The 26,539-nt window shown below is 36.9% G+C and overlaps 1 protein-coding gene across 1 annotated transcript; it reads left to right on the top strand.

The window, feature by feature from the left end:
* The first annotated feature begins 244 nt into the window (after nucleotides 1–244).
* Nucleotides 245–25,785, top strand: vash2 (vasohibin 2). The gene is made up of 7 exons (XM_039692678.2): nucleotides 245–1,067; nucleotides 7,159–7,247; nucleotides 7,682–7,738; nucleotides 7,967–8,041; nucleotides 14,292–14,673; nucleotides 16,936–17,060; nucleotides 22,974–25,785. The coding sequence occupies exons 1-7, from the start codon at nucleotides 753–755 to the stop codon at nucleotides 23,041–23,043; spliced, it is 1,113 nt and encodes a 370-aa protein (XP_039548612.2). The 5' UTR covers nucleotides 245–752; the 3' UTR covers nucleotides 23,044–25,785.
* Nucleotides 25,786–26,539: the final 754 nt, after the last annotated feature.

Below are 26,539 nucleotides of genomic sequence, written 5' to 3' on the forward strand. Positions count from 1 at the left end.
GACCTTTTTTTACAGTCTATGGGTTTGACATGCACTATCACTTTAAATGCAGCTTTTAAAAGCTCACCAAAAAAACCCTGCTGGAAACACAACGAAGGTTCACGCCTATTTCCGCCATTGTGGCCAATCCCTCGCTGATCTATTTCCCTTATATGGAATTGAACCCGCCTCGCTTTGTTGCTTCATCCAATAAAAAAGCCGCCAGAACTTGATTGGCTGTTGTTTATGGCGATACAATAACAGTATCAAAAAACGCTAGAGTGAGTGACCATTTGTTGAGACCGTGAGTGAAAGCGGTTACACGCCTACATAGAAAAACAAATCATTCATTAATACTTTACAATCAGATGGATGATTTATTCTACCGTGGATTATTCAGACAGCGACCCCTTCCGCAGGACTCAGTGTTTTTGAGCGAAAGGATGAAGTAGTTTCTATGGCACTCTGAGCTGACCGCCAACAACTACTACAGCATGCGGCTTACTGGGAATATATGACTATTTATGATTTTAATCTATCCTACATTGACATTCACCCATAGTTTGATACAGAAATGGTATCATTGACCATTTGTTCTGTATCTGAGTATATTTTAAACCACCTGCATTGTCATACTTGATGAGTACTGTGTGGTTTTGCCACATTAATATGCAAGCTCGAGACGCAACATGTCTTTGTGCATGAATGCTGGATAATCATAACTGATCTGGGGAACAACAAGGGGAAACTCCCCCTCGGAAGACTTCTGAACAATGACTGGACCAAACGCCACCGGCGGCGGCTCAACTGCCAAGATTAGCAGACACGGTCGGTCCAAAAGCACCAGTACCTACTGTCACACTTCGGGTCCCGCTGCGGAATCCTCCTCGTCCACTGCCGCAAACAACACCGGTCGGTCATCCGGTGAGGAAGACGAGAAAGACGGCGGGGTCCCGTTTTTCGTCAACAGGACGGGCTTTCCCATAGATAATGTCACCTGGGAGAGAATGTGGTCGCACGTCACTAAAGTTCATCCTGATGGACATGAGATGGTGGATAGAATACGAAATGCAACACACCTCCCAAAAGTAAGTTGAAAGTAGTGGACTAGTGTCTGTGTCTCAAAACCTGGCAAGCTGCCTATCTAAGCATTTTTGGAATAGCATATAGATTTCCTTAAATGCTGTCTAAGAACACCCTAAAATGTTGTCTTGTTTGGAAGGTCATCTCTGTGATCTTGGTATGCACCTGACCTAATAAATATGATCCCCAAAATGCTGAGGTGATATGAGGCAACTAATTTAATGCAATGCCCAAACATGATTTCTTGGTTGGCATTTTGGCAAGTTACTAGATTTTGAGGAACAGCAAGCAACATAATGTGTGTGTGTACAGATGTCAGTTAAAATAAATGTTCTGGACAATGTTCACACCTTGGTATTACCATGTTTTTGGACATATCTGAAGTATGCTTACATAGTACATGAGAATAGAACCATTTTAAACCTTGATATATAGACTATAAAGTTTTCTTAGTTATTCATTACCTCAGTACTTTTTTTAAAACGTGATTTTAAGTTTGAGGTCAGTGAGTTTTTATTTTATTTTTAAATCATCAATCAAGTAAGCATTCAATAGGCCTAGATCATAAGTGAAAGTGACAGATAATGGCATTTACAATGTTACAAAAGATTGCTATTTCAAATAGCCTAAATGGCAAATGCTGTTCTTTTGAATTTTCTATTCATCAAAAAGTCCTGAAAAACTTCCACAAAAATATAATGCCGCACAGCTGTTCTCAACATTGATGTTAATAATAAATATTTCTTGATCAAATAAATGCGGCATACTATTGGAGTATTCTTTCAGAAAACATTTTTACTGTACTTTTGGTAAGTATATGCAAACAGTAATCTTTTGCTAAAACTATTGAACTTCCAAACATGAAGCCATTTACAGGAATAGTGTTTTAGCCTCTTACAAACCGCCATGCATGTGAGTCAGTTTTCAAGCAGAGGAAGTGTAGGCTATGAGACATGTGAGCGGATTTACTCATCCATGTGTTTTCCAACACTGCGCCACATTGTCCCAGGTCATAATCTGATCCAATGACAACTATGAAGAAACATTCCTCCGTTAATGCACATGATATGAGGAATGATGCCATGTGACGTCGTATGAATTTCATTAGGATTAAAGATGCTGTCATGTCCCTTTATCACAATGTTGCTCTAACCTCCAAACATAAACCAATCAGGGCTGATCAGGCTTCATAGGGCATGCAAATGAAGGACCTCAGAGGGGATAAAGCGAGTCTTAATCACAGACTAATCCTCAGTGCTCAGACGGACAGTCAAGATGTGTGTTTAGGTTCTCTTTTGTTTTAGTTAACGCTATTGTGCATTCCTACACTCTCATATGTGCTGATGCGTGCAGAACATAGGCGCCTGATTGGTCAAAAGCGTTGAGTCGGATCCCCAGATGTTAAAGTGATTTATTAAGGGACATTCCCCACCAGCAAGTGTTGAACAGGTGCGTGGAGTGAAATCCGTCAGATCAGCCAGATCAGGAGTCACTTGAACGACTGCAACACGAGCCAGGCATTCCTGTTAGGTCCATTAAATGGAGTGACAGTCCATGGGAATGTCCTATAGCTTAGTTTGAACCCATAAATGACTGTATTGATAAAGATTCAGAGTCTCCCAGTGATAACCTTGGATCCGAGGACACTGCAGTTATTATGAAAACAAAGCACATACTGGTACAGCAGTGTCAATGTTGATGCAGTTAAACAATGTTTGAAAGCTAAGTAGAGTATTCAGAGAGCCTATTATTTTTCATAGCACCTCTTGCATCTTGCGGCTTTGTTTTTTGATATAATACTGGGTCTGGATAGCTGGAGTGCTATTAGGTATTGGATTTGGAATGCTATTATAGAGTAATTCCTGTTATTTTGTATTACAGCTTGCACAAAATATTAAAGGGATAGCTCATTTTAGAAATTAAATTTTGATATGTTTTAGCTAACCTCAAGGACATCCAAGATGTAGGTGTCTTTGTTTACACAGTATTTTAAATTTCTTGTCTGTCAGTCACATAATGGAGGTCTATGGTCACCACCTCAAAGAGCATGCACAGAGAAGTCCAAATTAAACATGATTTAATGACTCGTAAATGTATGTACACATTGATGGCCTAAGACACGAAACGAACGTTTTTTTGTGAGAAAACAAACAGTATTTATATCGTTTTTACCTCTTGTGACCACAGCCAAACAAAACAATCTTTGAGTCATCATAGAAACAGCACAGATGTTTTTGAAGGAAAATTGTTTTATCAAATTAATTGAATCTGTACTCTGCTATGACTTTGTTTCTGTAACAACTGAAGAGTCCACATCTGTTCTCTTAGACGGACAAATGTTCTGGGTGGCTTGATTAGTGAGTTTCAAGTTTCTGTAAAGTCCCACGGGTGGGCAGAGGTCAGCTAACGGCCCTGTGAGTGTGGATTGTGCCCTATTTATTGCCGCTGACCTCGTTTCGGGGTAGAAGAGACCCAGTTGAGCCTGTGGAGTAGAGTGTAGACGTAAATGAAACCTCTCTCTGAGAATTCAAATGGTCAGAATCAATATTCAGAGTGTCATTTAGATACACTTTTTGGAAATCGATACTGAATTTAAAGACTGAATGCAAATTAAACTGATGCCGGCACTGATCAAAACTTTAAGTATTAATTTCTTGTTTAAAATACCATAATATTACTAACCCCAATTTTGAATGGTAGTGTGAATAATAAAAATGCAACCAATGATGGTCTTGCATAGTTAGGAAAGCAAAATGAATGTCAAACCTTTTGTTTGTTGTAACATTTGTTGTTGGCGTAAGGTGTGTGTGTCCAATTAAACTTAGTATTTGCTTGCATACTCAGCTGTCATTTGGCAGAGGGTACGATTTATTAATTAAACATAACTAAAGGAAGTTTAGCAATTGATTTTAAAGATAATTTTGTAGGGTTTGTGTAAAAATGTTTGTACTATGTTGAGTTGAGCCCTTTGAGTCTTCAAGCAGAATCATTTTATTGAGGGTGTAAGTTCTTATGAGGTTTGTCACACCTCGCCTTTCTGAACACCTCTATATTTAAGTGCTGAGAAAGAAGGTGTGTGTTTGCAGGAAGCACGACTGTTTTTCAAGAGACGTTCTACTCAGAACAACAGCATTGTTATTCTGCTATCATAATCCATAATCATAATCCATTGGTGCAGATTTTAGACACAGTACCAGATCCGGTGCTAGCTGAGTACCAAAGAGGGGACGTCTAAAGTAACAAGAGGGGGCGATAAAACAAAGTATCCCCAACTAGGAAAACATTTGTGGCCTATTCACACATTTGTCAGACCGTGAACAAACCTGTCACTACTACAGCTAGCTATTAAACAAAAATTTACTAAGCAGAGATAGCCGAGCATTGAATAATATTACTACCTAAAACATAAAGGGAAATTGCCTAGGGCAACATATTTGAAAATTTTACTCCTAGATATCCATGAAATAAATGCCTTTTAAACTACCATGCACTCTCAGAAAAATGGTACAAAAGCTGTCACTAGGACAAGGTTTTAGTAACATTTCTTTTGGTGCCATTTATGTAGGCCTACTTTTGACTCAAGGTATTTGGGTACCACCCCAGTGACAGCTTTTGTACATTTATTTCTGAGAGTGGGTCAATGTGCATTATTTCCTTTTAAAATAAATTGATACATTCATGGCATATATCACTTTAATCTAATTAACCTATTTATTTTTAATACATTTTTCATACTTTTAAATTATTCATATAATGTAATGTTTTGTTATCTTAAACCTGAAAAATGTTTTTTTTTCAGATGCAACTGTCCAAACAAATGAACAGACTAATTAAAATGGTGTCTTAATAATAAAAAAAATTAAAAAGTAAATACCATGGCATCAATTTAAGTTTGAAACCTTTAAACAAATTGTGTAAATATCAGTAGTTTTAAAGCTGTTGAGTGTTGAGATAAAAAAAAAAAAACCTTTTGTCCAGCAATTTCTGTATCAGGGTGGCACAACTGCAAACATGGGTCTTGCATTGTGAATTGACAAGGGAATAACAGTAATTATAATGCATAATTTGAGAGCCCAACTGATCCTTGTTGCAGAGTACAAACTAAGGTTTGTAGACCTCTCTCAAATACTGGTAAAAACTGCCAATTTCAAGTAGGCCTATGTGTAGTTTGGTACACTTTCCATGTCAGGTGGTACAACTACAGTACATAGAACTATCTGGTTGTACCACCTAATATAAACAGTCAAAAATGAATTTAAACACTATGAATACAGACAAGTTACCATGATACCACCATAACCAAAAGTAATTAATTGTGTCTGCATTACTACACTCTCAGAAAAAAAGGTACAAAAGCTGTCACTGGGGCTGTACCTTTTCAAAAGGTAAACTTTTTTACCCAAAGGCTGCATATTGGTACCTTAGTGGTTCATATTAGCACCTAAAATGTACTTATTAGCACCTAAAATATACATATTAGCACCTAAAATGTACATATTACTACCTAAATGTACATATTAGCACCTAAAATGTACATATTAGGATCTAAAATGGACATACAGTATTAGCACCTAAAATGTACATATCAGCACCTAAAATGTACATATTAACACTTAAAATGTACATATTAGCACCAAAAATGGACAAAAGTTTACCTTTTGAAAAGGTACAGCCCCAGTGACAGCTTTTGTACCTTTTTTTCTGAGAGTGATAAACACACACTTATTGCAACGCGTGTAACAGATGCATAATTTTAGAACAACCTGAACTGGAATCGGTGACAGGCAATAACAATACAATGAAATAGTCTACTAAGTACGATTTATTGGCTAGCCTTCTAACGTGAAAAAAAAAAAATATTTCATCACCATACCTTTAGCTTACCCAGAGCTGCGTTTTGAAGTTTGTATAATGTGTCAAAAGGTACGGTGCCAATCAAAATGTGACATTGCGAAACAGACTCTCCTTAAAGGTAGGGTAGGCAATTTCAGACTAGCTAGCAATAGCAAGCTAGCTTTGAAAGCATAAGATCCTACCCTCCCTTGAGAGCGTCTCCAAAGCCATGCCTCTTCCAAAAGACATGAACGCAAAGCACATAGCAGCATTTGCAAAGCATCTCAAGACGAGAGGTGGCATTATGTTAGCTAATGTCTCAAAGCACATAACATAACTATAATAATGAACGTAAACAAGAAGATATAGGCTATGTATGTTTCAATATTTAGACCAGCATTAGTTCGAAAGCTTCAAAAGTCGGCACAAACGGACAATACTGTACATTTCTACAGTCTCTCATTCTCTCACGCGGGGGAGAGAGAGATAAAGAGGAAACGGGAGATGATTCCCTTTCTCATTTCCTCTTGTGACCTCAGCTGTACTTCAACACATGCTTAATTCTATATCAATGTGTTGCAGTAAAGAGCCTGTTTCAGATAGAGGACAGCCTTTTTTATAGCTTTCATTAATTGCTTAGTTTCCTTATGAATGGAGGCTAGTGTGCGAGAGGACGATCTTTGTTCTTTGCTAATTCTCTTCGCTGCCCCTTTGCAGTTAGGAGTGTCATTGAAAGTGTGCAATTGATCAATGAGACACTGTTTCTGATAAGGACTTTTCATGCCATTGAGAGACATCAGAATCTGAGTAGAAAGGGCAATCCGGTAGTCACCTTGTGACTAGTTTACTTTAGCTGGATAAAAGTAAATGACACCCTCCATTTCTTTATTCGACACTCCTTCCCTTACTGCCAAGTGTAGTGTCTGTGTAACAGAAATAACCAGTTAGGTTGATTTGTTTTCCATTCAAGAAATATTTCTTCTTATTATCAATGTTGAAAACAGTTGTGGTGCTTAATGTTCTTGTGGAAACCATGATATATTTTTTTTCAGGGCTCTATGATGAACAGCATTTATTTGCATTCAAACTTTTGTAACCTTAAAAATGTCTGCCGCTAAAAATACTGTTGCTTTTGATCAATTTAATGCATCCGCACTGAATTAAAGTATTGATTTCTTTTTAGAAAAAGAGCTTGTCACAGTGCATTCTGGGATTGCTTTGTCTATGACTGATGCAATTTGCTAATCCTTTCTGTTTTCATAGCACCCTGTGCCATTGGTTCCCAACTTTAAGCCATCAATGTCAGTGCCTGATTGGCTCCATGCCGTCCAGAACTACATGAGAAACCTGCAGTATCCTTTTCCCTGCACAAACCATTTATTCTGGGAAACTCTGCTTCTTCTGGTCTGGATGCATTATGAATTCATTGGTACTCGTTCCTTTGGAGTGCCAGTTATGCTTTTTCGCACCGTGTAATTTATTCAGTTGGCTTGAGTCACTCAAAGTGCCTTTTTGGTATGTCAGTCTCTTTAATGTAGAGTGATATTAGCCACTATTAGGCCTGCATACTTCTGGCACACTGATACTTAGACTTATGGTATGGTATGTTCATCATTGTTTGTGATTAATATCTCTGTGTCTGATTTTCTTCCTACAAATAGATTGAGATCTGTGAGGTAATGAGGATGTTGGGTTCAACAGGTCGCAGCTGTGCATTTTGAGATGTATGAGTCACAATGACAAAAAACAGGAAAGTAAAAGTTCACAGCTCCTTAACGGATGACAGATACAACCACACAGGAACTCAGTTTTTTGAGATTAAGAAAACCAGACCTCTGAGTGGGTAAGTGATGCCATCGCTCAGGCATTTTTATCATCATGTCTCTCTACCTTGTATTTCCTGTTTTTAGTCTTTTCCTATTACTTCTTATTTTACTCTCTTAATATTCATTTAGAAAGTGCTGGCATGATATTTTACAAAATACAGAGTTTTTATCCAGACATGAATGCAATTTTTAGATTTATTTTAAATAAGAAATCATTGACCCTGTATTACATATATTCTTTTCAGGTTGATGGAGACTGCCAGAGAGATGATACGAGAATCACTTCCCATCAAATGCCTTGAAGCAGTTATTCTTGGAATGTATCCTTTATATTTATTGACAGCAGTGTGGTTATTTTAGCAAAAAAAAAAACAACATAAAAATGGCTTTCATTAATTGAAAAAAAAAAAAGAAATATAAAATATAAATATTATATATAAAAAATAAAAACTTAAATGAAAATTAGAAATACAGTTACTGAAACCAATAAATTAAAGCTAAACAGAAAAATGAAAATATGAATAATAGTAATAAATAATAAAATATGAATAATAATAGAAATATTAACAAATACTTTGTGTATAATTATATGAATATACGCATACAGTATGTATAGAAAATAGATCAGTTTAACTACTACAATTACTAAAAAATTAAATAAAAATAATTTAAAGCTAAATAGAAATATAAAATATATTAATATTATGAATAATAAAATAATATTAATAATGATAAAATATAGTATATTAATAACTTTTAGTTTACAGTTTTAATACTAAAATAACAGTGATTGACAAAAGGCATTCTCTAATTGACCTTATTTCTGGTAAAAAATTACAAGGTCAAGAAAAAAATGAAAAATGAAACATGCATAGATTAATCATTCACAATAAGATCAATAACATGCCTTTAGAGAATGGATAGGGATGATTTTCATTTCATGCCGACTTTAACACTCATAATACACTTGCATTGTGGCTACTGGCTTGTAGTCGCACTTTCCTCTGAAAATGTTTTAGTCTTTTAGTCCCTAAACTAGGGTTGCACCAAAATGGATGCACTTGGCCCAAAACCAAAACGGCTTTTTTAATGAAATTCAATAATTTTAATGATACAGAAATTTTCAAATACAAGATAAATCAAATGGAGCGTAATATTGAGCAGAGCATCACACCACGCAGTGATAATGGTGAAAGCTGAAGAGCGGGCCAATGTATATTTTCAGTGGTTGAAATTTCAATGCAGCCCTACCCTAAACTATAATTTAGTACTCATAAAATAATGATTGCCATTGAGCACTTTTAACGACACTGTTAATTAGTCTGGGGAAAGCCCCATTTCTCCCTTACTTTTATTATTGTTTTGATATCTCAATTACTCAAATTGTCATGGAAGACTAAGCAGCGCTTTGTCAAAGGCAATGCGCTTCACATCACTGTCTTTCTTCATGATCCCCCCCCTCTCAACTCAGCCCGAAGCTTTAACTTTCAGCTGTTGCTAGGAAACTAGGAGTCGTGGTAGATTCTCCTTGAAGGCAGGCACAGCTTCCTGTCCATGTAGTGGATGCAGCTGTGCCATTCAGTGTCATTGGGAGGGTGTGTTCTTTCAGGAACTGTTAATGCCGGTTATCTCAACAGACCCAGGCCAGAGGTTAACACAAGGTGCATGTCGTCATTGTTCGCGCAAATGCCAGAAATGTTGCAGAGAAACATTCTGTTTCACAGGAGCCTCAGTGTAGACTTCACTTTGAGTTAAGCACTTCATGGCTCATTAGTTGCAAATAGCTGCTTTCTCTCCGTGCCGATTTGTAGAGTTGAGTGGGAAGATGAAGGGTTCCAGTTTACGTCACTTTGAGATTTGTATCTTTGTGTACAAAAAAACCCCCATCTACAGCGTTCTTGATGCAGTTCTAATAAAGTCGCAAAGGACTCGAACATCACAACGGACAAAGAGTGTTATAGTTTTTGAGAACACTGAGGCTATTGTAAAGTTAAAGTTGCTGTAAGCAAATTCTTTTTTAAAAATACCACACATAAAATCTCACTGAAATGGGGTCTTGAAAAATAACATTTGTTTTTGTGACAGCCCTAAGCACTACAAAAAACAGTGACGATAAAAAAAGAACTGCGTTTCTGATTTGTTTCTATATTTCTGTCGACTGCATGACCATATCAGTTTGTTTTCTAACGTGACTCACTAGCTTTAAAAAGGCAACTTCGCTGCTTAAAGAATGCATAAAAGCAACCAGCTGGATATAAACTAATGGAAATCGATGCTAACAATCGTAACATTAAACATTTGGGACGGGCTTGTGTGCGTTTTTGTCACGTAGTTTAGCTAGAAATGTCGGCGTCTTCTCAGCCTCGACAGCAAACACACTGCTGTTCTTCATTAGTGCGACATCTAGTCAACAAATGAATTGCTTTATAATGATATGAAAACATTGACTAGAGCCGTTTCATTGTCTTGTTTTGTAAAGTCGTCAAAAGTCTGTCTGGATATTCAAATGAAGACAAAACGAGTGCATTCTTCTTGCTGTGTTCTTGGGACCTATAGCAGAAGTAATCCCCGCAGGTTTCAGAATGCGTGCCTTGCAGATAAGAATGTTGAAATTCACGGCACTGCTGCTGAGAGGATCACATGGCCCTGCTGATGGGTAATGTGATCCTCTAGTGTCTTCTCATTGTAACACTGGTGTGGGGTTTTGTGAGTGTGTGTAAAGACACACGCACACTCGCACTCACAGAGAACGAACTCAAAAAGAGCTGCAGTGGAACAAAACATATGGAATGAGCCTGTATTTTCTTTAAGGGCCTTTTTAGACCTGTAGATCGTTTGCTTTGTTCCGAAACAGGGACATTTTGTTACGTTTTCTTCTTGGTTTGGATCACTTTAACAAGGCAACATTTCAAAGCGTACCAGAATGTGTTTATGCAAGCCACACGTGAGCAAAACTGTCCTCTTATTGGTCCGAGTTCACCTGTTTACATACCTCTGCATCATCCATCAAGATGGATTGACAAGTTCAATCCACGGGCGTATTGTAGCTTTATCTGTAGCTGTCATTTATGTATATATATATATATATATATATATATATATATATATATATATAGGAAGGAAGAGTTCAGATGCAAAAGCCTCTAAGTGCCATTTGAAATTTTCTTCTAGAATGATCATTTTTATCAAGCTTGTATATTTAAGTTCAGTGATTTCACTTAAATGGCAATGATAATTACCTATTAATTGTTATTTAAGTGAAATTACAGAACTTAAATATACAAGTTTGATAAAAATCATCATTAAAGAAGAAAATTTCAAATGGCATTTAGAGGCTTTTGCATCTGAACTCTTCATATATATATATATATATATATGAGAGAGAGAGATAGAGATAGAGAGATATAGAGATATAGAGATAGAAATAGATATATTAGTACAAGGATCAAGGATTCGTCTGGACAGAATTCTTGCAATGCAGCGAGAAAAACATTTACAAAACAAAAAAGAGGCGCTCTTTGGTTTTCAACCACACAAACTCACAGAATCAGACAGTGCTGCTTTTTATATAACACATTTTACATTATGAATTATGATACCTCTTAGTTTGTTGGTCCATTGAGTCAGATTGCTTTATCACCTCAACCGAACCGCCCTATAGTTCATTTTCAATCGACCAAAATATATCAAAGAAATAAAGAGCTACAGTTAACAATCCTTCTTTTGAAGAGATCAAAATCTAATTTATCTGCTTTCTCAGTGTCTCTGGACTTTTTCTATATGATTCATCAGTGCACAATATTCGTTAGACTTTTTTTTTGTGCTGTACACTCAGAAAAAAGGTACAAAAGCCATCACTGGGGCTTTACCTTTTCAAAAGGTAAACTTTTGTCCATTTTAGGTGCTAATATGTACATTTTCAGTGTTAATATGTACATTTCAGGAGCTAATATGTCCATTTTAGGTCCTAATATGTACATTTTAGGTGCTAATATGTACATTTCAGGTGCTAATATGTACACTTTAAGTGTTAATATGTACATTTCAGGAGCTAATATGTACATTTTAGGTACTAATATGTACATTTTAGGTGTTAATATGTACATTTTAGGAGCTAATATGTACATTTTAGGTGCTAATATGTACATTTCAGGTGCTAATATGTCCATTTTAGGTTCTAATATGTACATTTTAGGTGCTAATATGTACAGTTTAGGTGCTAATATGTACCACTAAGGTACCAATATGCAGCCTTTGGGTACAAAAGTGTTCCTTTTGAAAAGGTACAGCCCCAGTGACCGCTTTTGTACCTTTTTTTCTGAGTGTACATATTAATAATCAAACTGGAACCATATCAAAATATCTAAAAAACAAAACAAAACTTGAAACAAGATACATTTGAACAAAAGTAAATTAAAAGTATATTAAAATGTAACATTTTGAATATATCTTGTTTTATTTTATTTCATGTTTTAAAGGATTTTTAGATATCTTAATGGAAATCAAGTAAAAACAAAACAAAGAGTGTAATTGTGAAAACTACCTTTTTTGTAGTTTTATTCTGAGATAGCTGATTTTCTTTTTGTGGAGCACTGGAGCCTTTGATTAATAGATGAATATGCTCGTGTTATATAGACTACACGCATATTGTGCTGGTTATTGTCTTTGAAAGGCAGATGGCAAAAATGGAAGCAGTTCCAGGACGTTGCGTTGTGTTGTTAGACACACATGGTTCAACAGATCTGCGGCATGTGCTTTAGGCTGCTTGTGCCGTACCAAACAGCAAAACGACACTGCACAATGTTTACTGACAAGTGTGACGATAATGATTCATTTAAAGAGTGGTCGTAAAGCATAATTTCCTCATTTTAGCACCGTCGAGGCCACATGAATTCAAAATTAGCATCAGAAAGGAGAACAGGAATCATGACAATCTCTTTCCAGTTTGTTGGTACTCTAGTTCTTAAATTACCTCAAGGATACCCTAAAACAAACCCCACTCAGTTTACTGATGTGATTGATGTCAGTAAGGTCAAAAAGTAGTCTCTTTTTTGTCCCCAGTTGCAGAAGAATCCTGGTGTGAACCCTGCAAATAGACTCACAGCATGGTGACTCCTGCCATGCCGCAGTGAGCACTGATCGCTTACATAAGACTACAGAAGAGATCAGGCAGAGAGAAGGAAAAGCCTGAGGGGAAGGCTAGTCTAGCCGAGTGTCTGCTGACCAGCTTCAATCGCATCCCTGCAACTTCATGGAATCAGAAGGTTTTTGTTTGACTTGAAATGATTGGCTTTCGTTTGTGAAATGTTAAACAACTGACAGTAAAATCCAGTGATGCAAACTACTCGACCTTTTTTTTGCAGAACTGCTTTATAGATGAAATGAACTAGTTTAACAATTGATCTTTACAAAGGAACTGAAATCAACACTTGAAATGACTTCAGCTGAACAATGACACTATTTTCTTTTAAGCGCTGCTGGACAGCCAAAATTAACTGTTTGGATCATTTAATAATTTTTCTGTTATCACTGTAAAGCTGCTTTGAAAAAAATCTGTATTGTATGTGGTTGCTGGTGTGTTCCGTTCCCATGTAGCTTCCAATGGCTTTCAGATGGTGTTATGTAGTTGCTAGGAGGTTCTTGATGGTTTCTAGGGTGTTCTTGTTGGCGTTTTTACATGCAGTAGTCTTTCCCAACATGCTAGAGCGTTATGAGTGGTTGCCAGGGTGTTGCTATGCAACTTCTAATGCCTTCAAAGTGTTATGTGGTTGTTAGTAATTTCTGAGTGGTTGCTAGGCCAGTGCTAGGGTGTTCTTGTTACAAAAGTGGCCATCACCTCACCACAATGCTAGAGTGGTTGCTATGGCATTGTTATGCAGTTTCTAGGGTGTTCAGTGTGGTAGCGAGTTGTTACACATTTACTAGAGTGTTCTGATTGGCTAGATTTAACTACTTGTAAATCTATAGGTTTATTTCTCATATTTCACCTGAAAAAAGTAACAACACTTCTCAACAAAACGCATAATTGTCTGTAGCACAAATGGTTATACTCAGAATTTACAAAATTGACTTTGGAAGCACCACTTTACCTTATTTTAAAAGAATAAACGCTATTAAGCTTTCAGTCAGGGTATCGGTTCTGAGAATATACACACATTTTAGCTGTTACATATCTTAAGTGAGTTTTAAATGAAAAGATTTGTTAATACATTGCCTGATTCACAACAATGTAGCTTTTTATTGACCTACAGTAATTGATTGATTTTCAGGAAGTGTGACCGTAGCCAAACTTACTTAACAAAACACAAAGACGAATCAGATTTGAAAAATCAATAGTTCACATTAAGTTGAAAGTGTTTGCTATTTTTCATAAAACGCTTCGGCATCCTCCTGAATTTTAACAGTAAAAAATTAATTTTGCATTTAATTATCTCCTCATTCTCAAACAGCTGCTTTTTCTGGGCTGTTAAATTATTCTGAATGAATCCAACCTGTCTTGAGTAAACCAATCACAAATGAACGTTAACGAAACTGTACTGTTAATAAAATCCTTGACCCTATTCCCGTTAGCTACCTAACTAACGGTCTGACCTCTGTGGAGCGGTTCCCCATCAGCTTTAAGACCCAGTTCTCCGGACACCACTTCCATCACGTGGTGCTGGGCGTTTACTGCAACGGCCGCTACGGCACCCTGGGTATGAGTCGGCGTGCTGACCTTATGGACAGATCTTTGAGCTTTCGTACGCTCAGCGAGTTGGTGTTCGACTTTGAGGACTCATACCGCCGCTACCAGCACACCATGAAGAAGATCAAGATCGGCCTGTACGTGCCCCATAATCCGCACGTTTTCCAGCCTATTGAGTGGAACTATCTGGTGATCAACGCCTGCAAGCAGGGGCATGAAGACATGCGCAAAGAGCTGGAGAAACACGGCCGTGACATGAGGATGAAGGTGAGACAATAAAATGTTGTTATTGTTATTATATTGTTTGTTCATATTTTAAATTTGTGTCTTTTCTGTGTTTAATTTTAATTTTAGTTTCAATTTAGTAATTTTGTTGTTGTTTTTTCTCTTTTTTACATATATATATATATAGTTAAATATGTATGTATAGTTTTAATAAAAAAAATTGTCAGTTTATTTAGTTTTAGTTAGTTTAGTACTTCAGCTTAAACTAAAAGAAAATGAGAAATGTTGCGTTGCAACTAGCTAAAATAAAATGCGTTTAGTTATATTTTATATAAATGTTAATGTTTATTTTATTTTAAAAATGTTTTTTTATGTTTTTTTTTAGCTTAACAGTAGTTTTAGTTACTAAAATTACTTATTTAATAGTTAATAACATGGCTAAGATTTACCCATCTACCCTTGTTTCTTTTTTTTATCAATATATCGTAACTATAATTATATTATTCATACTGAATATGCTATTGATATTCATATTTATGCTGCCTTAAATTTTGCCATAATGACATATCTTAGGTTTTGGAACCAAGACCTACACTGCATCCAAAATTAAATTCTTCCCTACTATATAGTATACAAAAAACAGTACGCAAAAATAGTAGTATGTCCAAATAGATAGTATTCGAAAAACATTGGGCGAAAAGTCCCTGGATGACCTACTACTTGCACCAAGATTCAGAAGTGTGCACTTGATGGACACTTTACTATCCCATCAGGCCATTGGAGGGGACGCAACTGACGCTGGTAGGTCAAGTAACAGTAACAACATGGCGGATGTAGTACGTCCGAATTTCATTCATACTAAGTACCCATATTCATACTATATATAGAGCATCCTTTTTAACAGTTGCAAATTAAAATGTAGTAGCCTACCGAATCAGACAGTACGTGATTTCGGTCGCAACGCTAATGTCCATCTCAAAAACCAAGCTAATTCAGTTGGTCAACTAAATAAGGTCAGACTTCCTGTGGGAGGTGGAGCCACATAAAAAAAATCACGCTTGCCTGTATTGGTAGTTTTACCCTGGTTGAGTTGTGACTGGATCAGCAGAGTTCATATTTGTCCTCGGATGTCTCTTGAGGAGTTGCAGACTAGCTTGAGATCATCTGTATGAGTACTATGGGACATGTTTATCATGTAGACAGTAAAAAGTAGGTCATGCGCTCCCAGTTTCTCAGATGCGGCCTTGACTTGACCGCAGTCAGCTGTGACATAGTTTCCATGAATGGCGTGAGCGGAGGGTGGAAATTGCGCTCTGGATGTTTGAAAGGAATAGATGTTTTTATGGATGTAAAAAAAATGTGTGACCTTATTTAAAACCTAAATGTTTTTGCAATTAGTCTTTAATGTTTAAGCTATATGAACACCTTAGAGCATGTATATATATTCCTATACTTCTCTTTCTCTCTCTCTCTCTCTCTCTCTCTCTCTCATATATATATATATATAAAATTTTGAGTCGAGGACAGAAATATATGTCTGTTTGCAGAAATTGCTTGTGCATAGATAGACAACATGAAATCAAAATTGACTTGGCAATCCATCTTGAAAGAGTTTCTTGATGTACTGAAAACCCAGCATCTGGCATCATCAGCATGGAGCCGATAGAGTCACTCATTATGAATCTTACTCTAAAAATCAACTATAACAATTGAGAACATTGCAATGTAAAGTTACCTCTCATCGCTTGTGCTGCTCATGTGGGGAAAGCACAACATACCGAGCGACTGAGAGATTGGGACATCTGTTGTCTACTAGCATATTGAAGTTAATGAACGTCATCAAGTTAATGAACGTATAAGTGGAGTCTTTCATAACGCTAGGTTTATTTGTGCTGCACTCACTAATGAGAAAACACAATGAGATCGATTCAGTGTTTGCTCCCTGCGGTGTGAAAAAGTTCAAGCCATACCCGTTTAATATACTGATTGTAGATTTGTCGTTTTCTTGCACCGGATCCCTGTCGGGTTGATGATAGATAGACAGTATTCCTCATCTGTTAGTTTCTCAGCTTGCCTTTTACCACCTTGAAGATTTTAAGCCCTTTTTTCTTTCTAATTGCCTTGAAATTCTAATATTATGAAGATATAAATGATCTGTAGGCCTATAACCTCATGCTGCTATTTATAATTTGACTTTTCAATTTCACTTGCATAATATATTAGCTTATTCACATATATAAAAACAAATGAACATAAAATATATGAAATCTATGAACGTTTTAAAACAACTGGGTTTTATTACAGATCCTCAAGTCGTCCAGCGCTCAGTCTCCAATCAAAGAGCGAAGCCGAGGCAAGTCTTTATCACCGCGCCGCCGATCAGCCAGCAGTCCCCAAAGACGCCAACATGTCCACAGAAGAGACAAATCGTAAGTAATGGACACTTTGATGTTGTGAAGATACATCCACTTGTGTGAAAGGCGCTTGGTAGAAGTCTCTGTCAAGAAAATGAGTATAAACAGAGACAATTTATATAGAGACATACCACTTAATAAATCCTCAATACAACTATAGACCATTTTGCAAGATGTAAACAAAACTGGTCCAGAAGCACTTCCTGTTTCAGTTTTTTAACACTACATAAAAGCTGGGATAAAATACAACCAACAGAACATTTAAAACTGAATCAAAAAGTTAAACAAACATCTTTAAGATTTTTTCTTTACATGTGAAATAAAGAAAAACAGTTACAAACTGAAACAGGAAGTGTTTCTGGACCAGTGTTGTTTACATCTTGTGAAATGGTCTATATAGGGAAAACCCGTAACCCGTAATGCACATGTCCCACCCCTTCCGCTGGAAAGCCAATCGTCTGCTTTTAACATTGAAGCTGGGAAACATGTCGTCTGGTTCCAGGTCAAGACTCAAGATCTTTATTCATGTGTGGAAATGATTCGTCATGCTCCCTCCCAGTGTATATTTTACAACAAATTTCCATCTATTCTTTGAAAATAAGTAATTTTGACACTTTTCCACTTCAAATCGCATTCAGTGTGAACACTCCTTGACATTTGTAGACACTTCATAAGCTTTTGTAGCAGTCGCTAAGGTTACTGAAGACGACACATTGTCTGCTCATGTTTCATGTTCATGCCTTTAACCGAGTCCATTCTCATTAGAGTTGTGATGGCGACACTGCGAAACAGCTGGCGGTAATTCGTTGGCTAATCTCCTCTAGCATCACACGCTTGGCAGGGTCTCATGTTACCAAAGCACGACCCTGTTCCTCTCGTCCAGGCAGTTGACTTTATTGTCTCAATAGCAGCACGGCACAAGTACTAGCAGAGAGACTCTTTTATCAGGCTGAGTGGACCCTTTTAGCACTGCTGATCACCTTACAAGGGAGACCTCGGGCTGCTTTTGTTTATGGTGTTGAGGAAAGAAGATTCCTTTCCTTCTTAGTTCAGCCCCTGGGCAATATTGGCAGTGCTCTGTATCTACTAGGAGCAGAGTCATAAAAAGTGACAGTGATGGATAGCAAAGCGTCCTTTCTAAAAAGAAGTGGCTGTTTTAGCAAGACATAGACACAAAGGGATCCCTAAGCTGTGGAAAAAAAGATGTAGAGCAGGGAGTTAGGACTAGTTATTTAAGCAAAGTGGCGTTTTAAAGGCCCTGTCAGTGCAACTGCCTTCAGGCATTTCACTGGGTTGGCACTCACTCTAATAGGATGTGAGTCCAATGCAACAGCTGTGGTGGATGCGGGCCTCAATGACATGTCACACTCAAATGAACCCATGGATAATCCTTGCATATGAGCATACAGTGATACTCAGCAGGTCCTGTTGTGTTTTAGCGTTTCAGAGCTCAGCGTCTGATGATGTAACCTCTGGTGCAATGGATTATGTTAAAGCAGCACTCTGTAGTTTTTTCAGCCTTTATAATATTTTTCCAAAACCCTTGTGATGGTACATCGACTTATAATATGTTGAATGACAGATCTGCTATAGTCTGACAGTGTCTGTATCGCTTTTACGGGCACTCTGCAGACTGATCTCATGAAGTAGCGTGTGTTTGACACGCCAATTCCTATTTCCATTTTTGGCATGCTATCAAGACGCATAATCGCCTTTCAGCGTGTTTATGAACGCCGTTGACTTAACGTTATATAAATATATGACTTACCTCAACCCCGTCCCTAAACCTAACCGTCACTGGGGTTAATGGCATTTATGACTGTTCCCTTACCATCCTAGGTAAAAAAAAAGATATGACTTACCTCAACCCCATCCCTAAACTTAACTGTCACTGGGGTAAATGGCATTTATGACTGGAGATTTGACTGCGTGTACAGACACGCGGAATGACGCGGACCTTAATGGCGTAGACATATGCGGATACACGCGGATAGCTCAAAATGCGTAGAGATAACACGCCACCTGACTCGAAAGTGGCGTATATGTTTACGCAAAAGTCATGATGTCATGTTGCACTCTGTAACTTCGGGGAGCGGGTAGGAACCTTAGCACAAAAAGATCTACAATATTCGACTGCTTTACGGCATACGTCACTTCCCCCGCTTCCACAAATTCCGACGCGAGAGCCCAACAAGCGTTTTTTTTTTTTTTGAGCGACAAGTCTAGTGTAGCTTCGCACCTTGCTGCATCCAATGGAGACTGCATTGCTTTCTTTTGAGGGCGCTTGACACACTCAAGCATCCCCGTTGAGCCGGGGCGGGCAGCTTGCGCCAGCTCGAGACGTGAAAGTATACTGATTACTGAGTTTGGTAGAGGCTACATTCTTGCAATTAAATAATACACGATTAGACAAACAAAATATTAGCTCATGCTAATATGCAAATCGATTTTTCAAACATTTCAGATTCATCTATGGTAGCTTGATATTATAATATTGACGACATGGTTATTATCTACCAACAAACATTGAATTGAATTAGCATATCCATTATGTAAAACAGTAGCCAATAGGCTAACGGTACTATAAAGACGCTGGCTTGTAAATGTGAGCTAAAACACTGGAGTCTGCCCAAAATGTGAGAACTCCTTCCTTCTGCAGAGTTTGGTGGTATCGCTTGTCAACAAATGCACACGTGTTTATGCATATCCATGATCGATTTTATGACAGGAGTAGAAGACAATACTGTTTCCCAACTGTAGGGGGACCCTGAGAGCAAAATTTCAAAAATAACATAATGGGGCTTTAAAGCCAGTGTGCTTTAGTTTGTGTGTGTTGGGGAGGAACTAACGGCGCGGTCACATTTACCATACCACGATTTCGGTAATTTCAATAGCAATCCTCCGCGTGATTCCCCCGAGCAGATTTCATAACGGGATCAAGTTTTAGATTGATAGAACTGTTTCTCTTACATATTTAACACAAAATGTATGTGTGTTTGCTTTCGGGTTGAGCTTTCCACGCAACTGGGGTATAGGTTGCCAGGTTGAGATGACAAATGGGTTGAAATTATAAATGGTGTGTGGATTGTGTGAATATAATGCATTTAATACAAGATTTGTCAACCGGTCAACATTATACAAACATATTGGTCTGATTATTCATAAAGGAATTTGGGTCATGCAAATTATGGGACTTTCCCGGGAGAAATAACAAACTGGGAGGGGACAGGGAGATAGGGCTAAAAACGTGAGAAACCCGGGAAAAACGGGAGTGTTGACTGGTATGATTTAAAATGATCATATGAAGTAATGGAAAGTTCGGTTGATTCAAGTGAATCGGTTCACTTAGATGGTTCATGTGAATGAACTGATTTAGAAAAAATATTTTCTGATTCAAGTCTCTAAATTTTTTTTAGTCATGGAGATTTAGGTGTTTCTGTTGTATTTGGTTATAAATATACCTTTTTAGGATTGACACCATAAATGAAATTAATTGAATCAAAACGTTTTTTACTTTAGTAAAATAAGTGAAAGTCTTAAAATGATGAAAGATAATGATGGTCACAGATGCTCATCTAGCAAAGGCTATGTTTGTGTTAAGCAATTTAAAAATACCACAGCAACGTCTGTGTTCTAACTTGAGCCCATGAGTTTTGTTTAATCGCATGCATTTAATCGCTGCTGTTGACATGTCTAAAAAAGAACTCTTGATTGTTGTGTATTACAATGCTGTAATTACTTGGCTAATCCAATACACCTCTCAGATGACATGCCATGAAATTATAACAAAGGTTAGACTGCAGATCTGTGGTCCCCCTGCTTCCCGATCTCAGCTATTTTTGCTGTGCTCAATAGCACCTTCCTGTCACATGCTCTGAGATGTTAATTACTGAGCCCCACACATACACTAGTGTGCCAGGCAGCTGAAACACACCACCTATTTAACGTCAGCATCACCCTCAATTACACAGAAGAACTGCACAGCACAATCATCTCTTGGTAGATGAGTTTCTTTATTCACTTACAGTGGAAAGAATTATGAAGTTATGAAATGATTCTGCTCTACAATGAACACCCTCAGTTCTGCAGTTGATGATTATGAAGTTTTGCCGCTGTGATAAAACCTGCAGCATGTGACAGTTCCTGAAGCTCTCAAAAGGAAGCATCTTATACAATTACAACACCTCTTATACAAATAAATACACCTCTTAAAAGGATAGCTCAAACAAAAAATAATATTCTGTCATTATTTACTCAACCTCATGTTGTTCAAACCTGTATTCTGGGTATTTTGTTCCATAGGACAGGGGTGTTTCAGTCTTTTAGATGCCACGGACTTCCAAATCCTAACCCCATCCTAAAATTTAAAAGGCATATATATTTTCTTGTACAAAGACCCAACTTATATTGTAAAAAAAAATTGTGATCTGAAATATTATTTGGAAAATAAGTAAAAAAAAACAAAAAACAAATCTAGTCAGATTTATTATTTACTTATTAACTGTTTTTCTCTAAACTTTTCTCTTTAACTCATTTAGATAAGTAACAAGTAACTATTAGGGACTATATATATATATATATATATATATACATACTGTGTATATATATGAAGAGTTCAGATGCAAAAGCCTCTAAGTGCCATTTGAAATTTTCTTCTAAAATGATCATTTTTATCAAGCTTGTATATTTAAGTTCAGTAATTTCACTTAAATGGTAATGGAGATTACCTATTAATTGTCATTTAAGTGAAATTACTGAACTTAAATATACAAGCTTGATAAAAATGGTCATTTTAGAAGAAAATTTCAAATGGCATTTAGAGGCTTTTGCATCTGAACTCTTCATATATATATATATATACTGTATATATATGTATGTATATATATATATATATATATATATATATATATGTATATATACACATAAGTCTGTATGAAGTCTACTGAAACCATGTGCTAAGTTTGTTGTGTGTTGCGGAGCAAACCAAAATTTCCTAAAAATTGTGTAAAACTGTTGTTGTACTGTATGGCAAGATATTTTTTGTGTACTTTTGTGTTCTATGGAGGAAATCTCAGTGTATGGCTTTGCAACAACATGAAGGTAAATAATGAGAGGTATTATTTGAATATTTCTTAAATGTTGCAGTAAAATGGAAGTAGCGACATCATTTCTTCCATTTTCCATCGAGACCGATTATTAACAAAAAAATGTATGCAGGGCGAAGTCTTGGTTCTCTTCAACAGTATGGACGCAGATCTGAAAGCTTGTAGTCCATCAGAAAGGGGCGGAATAAGCCTCCAGAAAAAAGTCTTGTCGTTTTCACTGGAAAATCCGTTTCGGACATTGATTAAAAATAAAAAAAAAGAAACGTACATTGATGTAACTTGCATTTACAAAAAAGATGCAGTGAATATGCTATATTATCAGTATAATATACTATTCCTAATCAATAAAGATATGAAATGCCCAGAAAGTAAGATTCTCTCTAGACTTTCCACATCAAATCTGTTGAGTGAATGGGAAATTCCACAGGGAAAATTAAATTTAGCACTGGTACAACCGTTTTGCTCCTGCCCTTTTCCTGAGTCCCCCTCCCTGTCAAAGTGCATTATCTCCACTCAGGGCTATTTCTAACGCACAGGATGTTCACTCGTCCACAGGCTCACCCCCCGCCTCCTCTGTCTCGGAACAGACAGTGTCTCCTCCTTTCAGTCGTCCTCAGATGTCCACATAAAATGCGGACAAAAACTTTCAATGTCGACTTAGTTCAAGAGTTGCAGAGTTTGGACTGTTCAGAAACTCTTTTTTCACAGATGTGGTTGATACTGCTCTAAAGCAACTAATCCGTTACCCAAAAGGTTTGCCATATTTGTCATTATGCAGCAATAATCTCCCAAATGAAACTAACATTAACATATTTATTTGCAGGCCAGCAGCACTGGACCGAAAGCCAGCAGAGCTCAGCACTCTCAGTGACGGCTACCAGATCCGCATCTGAGACACTACAGCTTTATCCTCCACACGTCCTCCCTCCACCCAACATGTTCTTAAACACCACTTAATGCACACTGTCAACTGTACAGTATATTAAACATATTTATAGTTGTACTTCCGTGTTAGAGGTAACCTGGGTGCCCCTGTCAAATTTAAAAGAGATTCATTTTTTCCAGCCGTAGCATATTTTTATTAGTGGAAATTTTAAGTAGGAACCAAAATCAGCTTTGCTTAAGAATATTTTACCCAAATAATCGTCATGTATTTTAGAAGACAAAGAAATATTCAAGCGTATGTGTATTTTCGAACAGAATCTTCACTAGCAGTGAGTGCCGGAGTGTGAATGGATTGTGTTTGGCAGAGAGATGAAAACCTCGGTGCCTCGTGCTGTAGTGGTGGTAGTTTTGGAGACTGACTGTCCCTTTTGTAGAAGAAGACGCTTTTTTTGCTAGAGGCGAAAGGACGCAGGGGACCAGAGCGTCAGAGAGCTACCCATTCTGCTCACAAGTATAAACTGTATTCAATCCAGTTTACTTCTTTTTTTGTTGTTGTTTACCTGCACAGAGTCACAAACACTCCTGTTATATGGATGGAATGGACATGATTTATTGACTGAAGGTTTGAGGCTAACTTACATTGAAGGCTTTGTACTGTTTTTTTTTCTCATAAAAATATCACGGTTGTAATTGTAGAGAAATAGTTTTAATTTTTTTGTATCATTTAAAATTCTTGTTTTTACCGGTTGTTTAACCAGTAGTGTTTTGTGTTATGATATTTCAACAAAATCTCTGAGGTGTGAAGGTTGCGAAGGCTGCACATAATCCTTGAGTTTCCACACATTTGTTAGGAAAAAAAATATATATATATATATATATATATTTTTTTTTTTGCAGCGGCAAAGTTATAAGCCTTTTTATCAGCTTCGCTAATGAATGCAAGTTAAGCGGATAAGTGGGTTTTTACGGAGCCCCTAAAGGACCATGGTGATGGGGAAAAAAATATTTTAAATATAATAAAATAACAAAAAAGAAACTTTGCTATGAGCGAATGCAAAACTGGTGATGGAAATAAAATGAACTGAGAAGAAACTACATTTCAAAGCTTTTGTTAGCGAACACAAAGTTTCTTGGGGGAACACAATACTTTTGCCACAAATGCAAACGTTTTGCGAGAGGAAAGTTTCTCGGGTGAAAAACGTTTGTCTCAAAACGCAAAGTTTCTGGGGGAATGCAAAAACATTGAATACGATTTTTCCTCCCATCTATTTTTTTTTTCATCACCTTGTCCCTTTAGGGGCTCATTCAAGTAAGTTCTAACTGTATTAGAAATCACCTTTTACTAATCAAGTAAACACAAAATCCCTTTATCAACAGCATATGACTTCAAACTTTCCCACCTCGTGAGAATAAGCTATGCACGTGGAAAAGGTCTGCGGATCCGTCCTTCTTGACAGCAGACCTGTTTTTGAAATTGTAGCAATGACATTGTTACTCATTTTTCGGGTTGTATGTGAGCCGTTCCTCTCTGATCGTTGTTTATTGGGTGCTGTTGACCAAACTACCACATTATAGCTCATTCTGCCTTGTAATTGGTACCAGCTTTCTATCTAAAGCTATTGAACCACACAAGTGCCAGACCACTGAATATTTTAAACTCATCCTTAAAGGGACAGTTCACCCAAATATGAAAATGTTGTCATTTACTCGGCCTCAAGTTGTTCCAAACCTGTATGAGTTTCTTTCTTCTGTTGAACTCAAAAGATATTTTGAAGAATGTTGGTAACCAGACTGTTGATGGCACCCATTGACTTCCATAGTAGGAAAAAAATTACTATAGAAGTCTATAGAAGACTTCAACTGTCTGGTTACCAACATCCTTTTTACAAAATATATGTTCAACTGGAGAAAGAAATGGATGAGTGATGACAATGTTGAAGATGAACGGTCACAAGTTTCAATGACATATCAGATGTATCATGTTGAACTGCTCAGACCCTTTATGTGGAGTGGAGAACGTTACATTGTTACAGATTTCTGTAATTTATAACTTGTTTGGTAAGTTATCAGATGCGTGTGAAATTGTGCGTGAAAACCTTTTTATGGCAGACAAAAAAACCCAGTATTAGTTTGAAAATGGGTTTCTGGTTTTAAGGAAATGCAATGATCTCCCCTTAAAGGTGCTAAGACATGTTACCCATATTATAAGATTCAATTATTCTAGCATTGACATTTTTTATGAGTAAAGAGCACATTAAAGTGACTTTTCTGTAGCACAATTATTATGAACTGAATTAATCTCAATTAAGATACATGTTTGATGGTAAGCATTGCCAAAAAAAAAGAAAAAAAAAGAAAGGTGAAATTAATATTCATGAGATTACAAATGCTTTTGTGGAATTTTTGTTTCCATGTCTTAAATGCAGTCTTGTCTGAAAATACAATCAATTTTGATGACTGATAAACATTTTTTTTCTTCTCAAAGAATGTTATTGATGTGACTTTCTCTATTTTGAAGACCTCACCTCAAACTTGTCCTCATGTTTCTGTAATATAGCTTAAATGTACCGCCTAAATAAGGACTTTATACAATTCAATTGACTTAATTGTTTTACACACATTTTTCTCAAGTCTTTTTCTGTCATAAATTTATGTTTCTGGGTCACCTCCATTTCCCCACGAGGAAACATGTCATTTTATTAATCCTCTGTTGCATGTTTTAATAAAACTATGTTTTTCTGTAAGTCGGATTCATGGTTCTCTGTGCTTATTTATGCATCTTATTTAGACCTTATTCAGAGCAGCGCCATGAGTCATGACAGGTATGAAAACGAGACTGTGAGGAGTAGACTCAAAAATCCGTTTTTTAAAAATCAGCATAATGAACAATGCCAGAGGCTTACATCTCTCCCTGCGCTCCCATCTAAATATTCAATGTGTTGGCCTGGCCGTTCTTTCTCTCTGTAGGCCAAAGGAGCTGCTCTTGCAAAAGAGAAGATTTGAGATTAAACCAGGTGATGTAACTTCAGTTGTCCTAAATCTCACAGCCACACAGTTAAAGAAGCCAGCCTGAGTGGAGTGTTTCTGCACAGAGGGAATATGCCTCCTTACAAAGACAGCAGCGGCACACACAGGAATAGAGTCGGGCGGATTTACCAAAAATCTGTCATTTCTCATCTCTTCTCTCAGGATAAAAGGACTCCTAGAACACCCACCACTGTCTCAATCCCAAAGAACACTCGGCTGAATCTCAACGGCTTATCATCTGGATTTTAATAACGCAGAAAGTTTTCCCTTCGATTTCATAATATATTTTTGAGCTGTAATGCACATTTGATTTGCACAGTCATGCAGTAATTATTTTTGGAAATAAAGGCAACGTTTCTGCGTATTTAACTGATAGGAGAGCCAACAGTATATCAATATATACTGTATCAATATATATATATATATATATATATATATATATATATATATATATATGAAGAGTTCAGATGCAAAAGC

This window comes from Pimephales promelas, chromosome 13, assembly GCF_988280905.1.
Source record: "Pimephales promelas chromosome 13, fPimPro1.hap1.1, whole genome shotgun sequence".
In the NCBI taxonomy this organism is placed as follows: Eukaryota; Metazoa; Chordata; class Actinopteri; order Cypriniformes; family Leuciscidae; genus Pimephales; species Pimephales promelas.

What these genes read in the sequence shown, in the direction of transcription:
- vash2 (XM_039692678.2), top strand. Translation starts at nt 753, where the DNA reads ATGACTGGACCAAACGCCACCGGCGGCGGCTCAACTGCCAAGATTAGC. An exon ending in ATGCAACACACCTCCCAAAA is followed by an intron (nt 1,068 to 7,158) that starts GTAAGTTGAAAG and finishes CTGTTTTCATAG; the next exon opens with CACCCTGTGCCATTGGTTCC. An exon ending in AACTACATGAGAAACCTGCA is followed by an intron (nt 7,248 to 7,681) that starts GTATCCTTTTCC and finishes AACGGATGACAG; the next exon opens with ATACAACCACACAGGAACTC.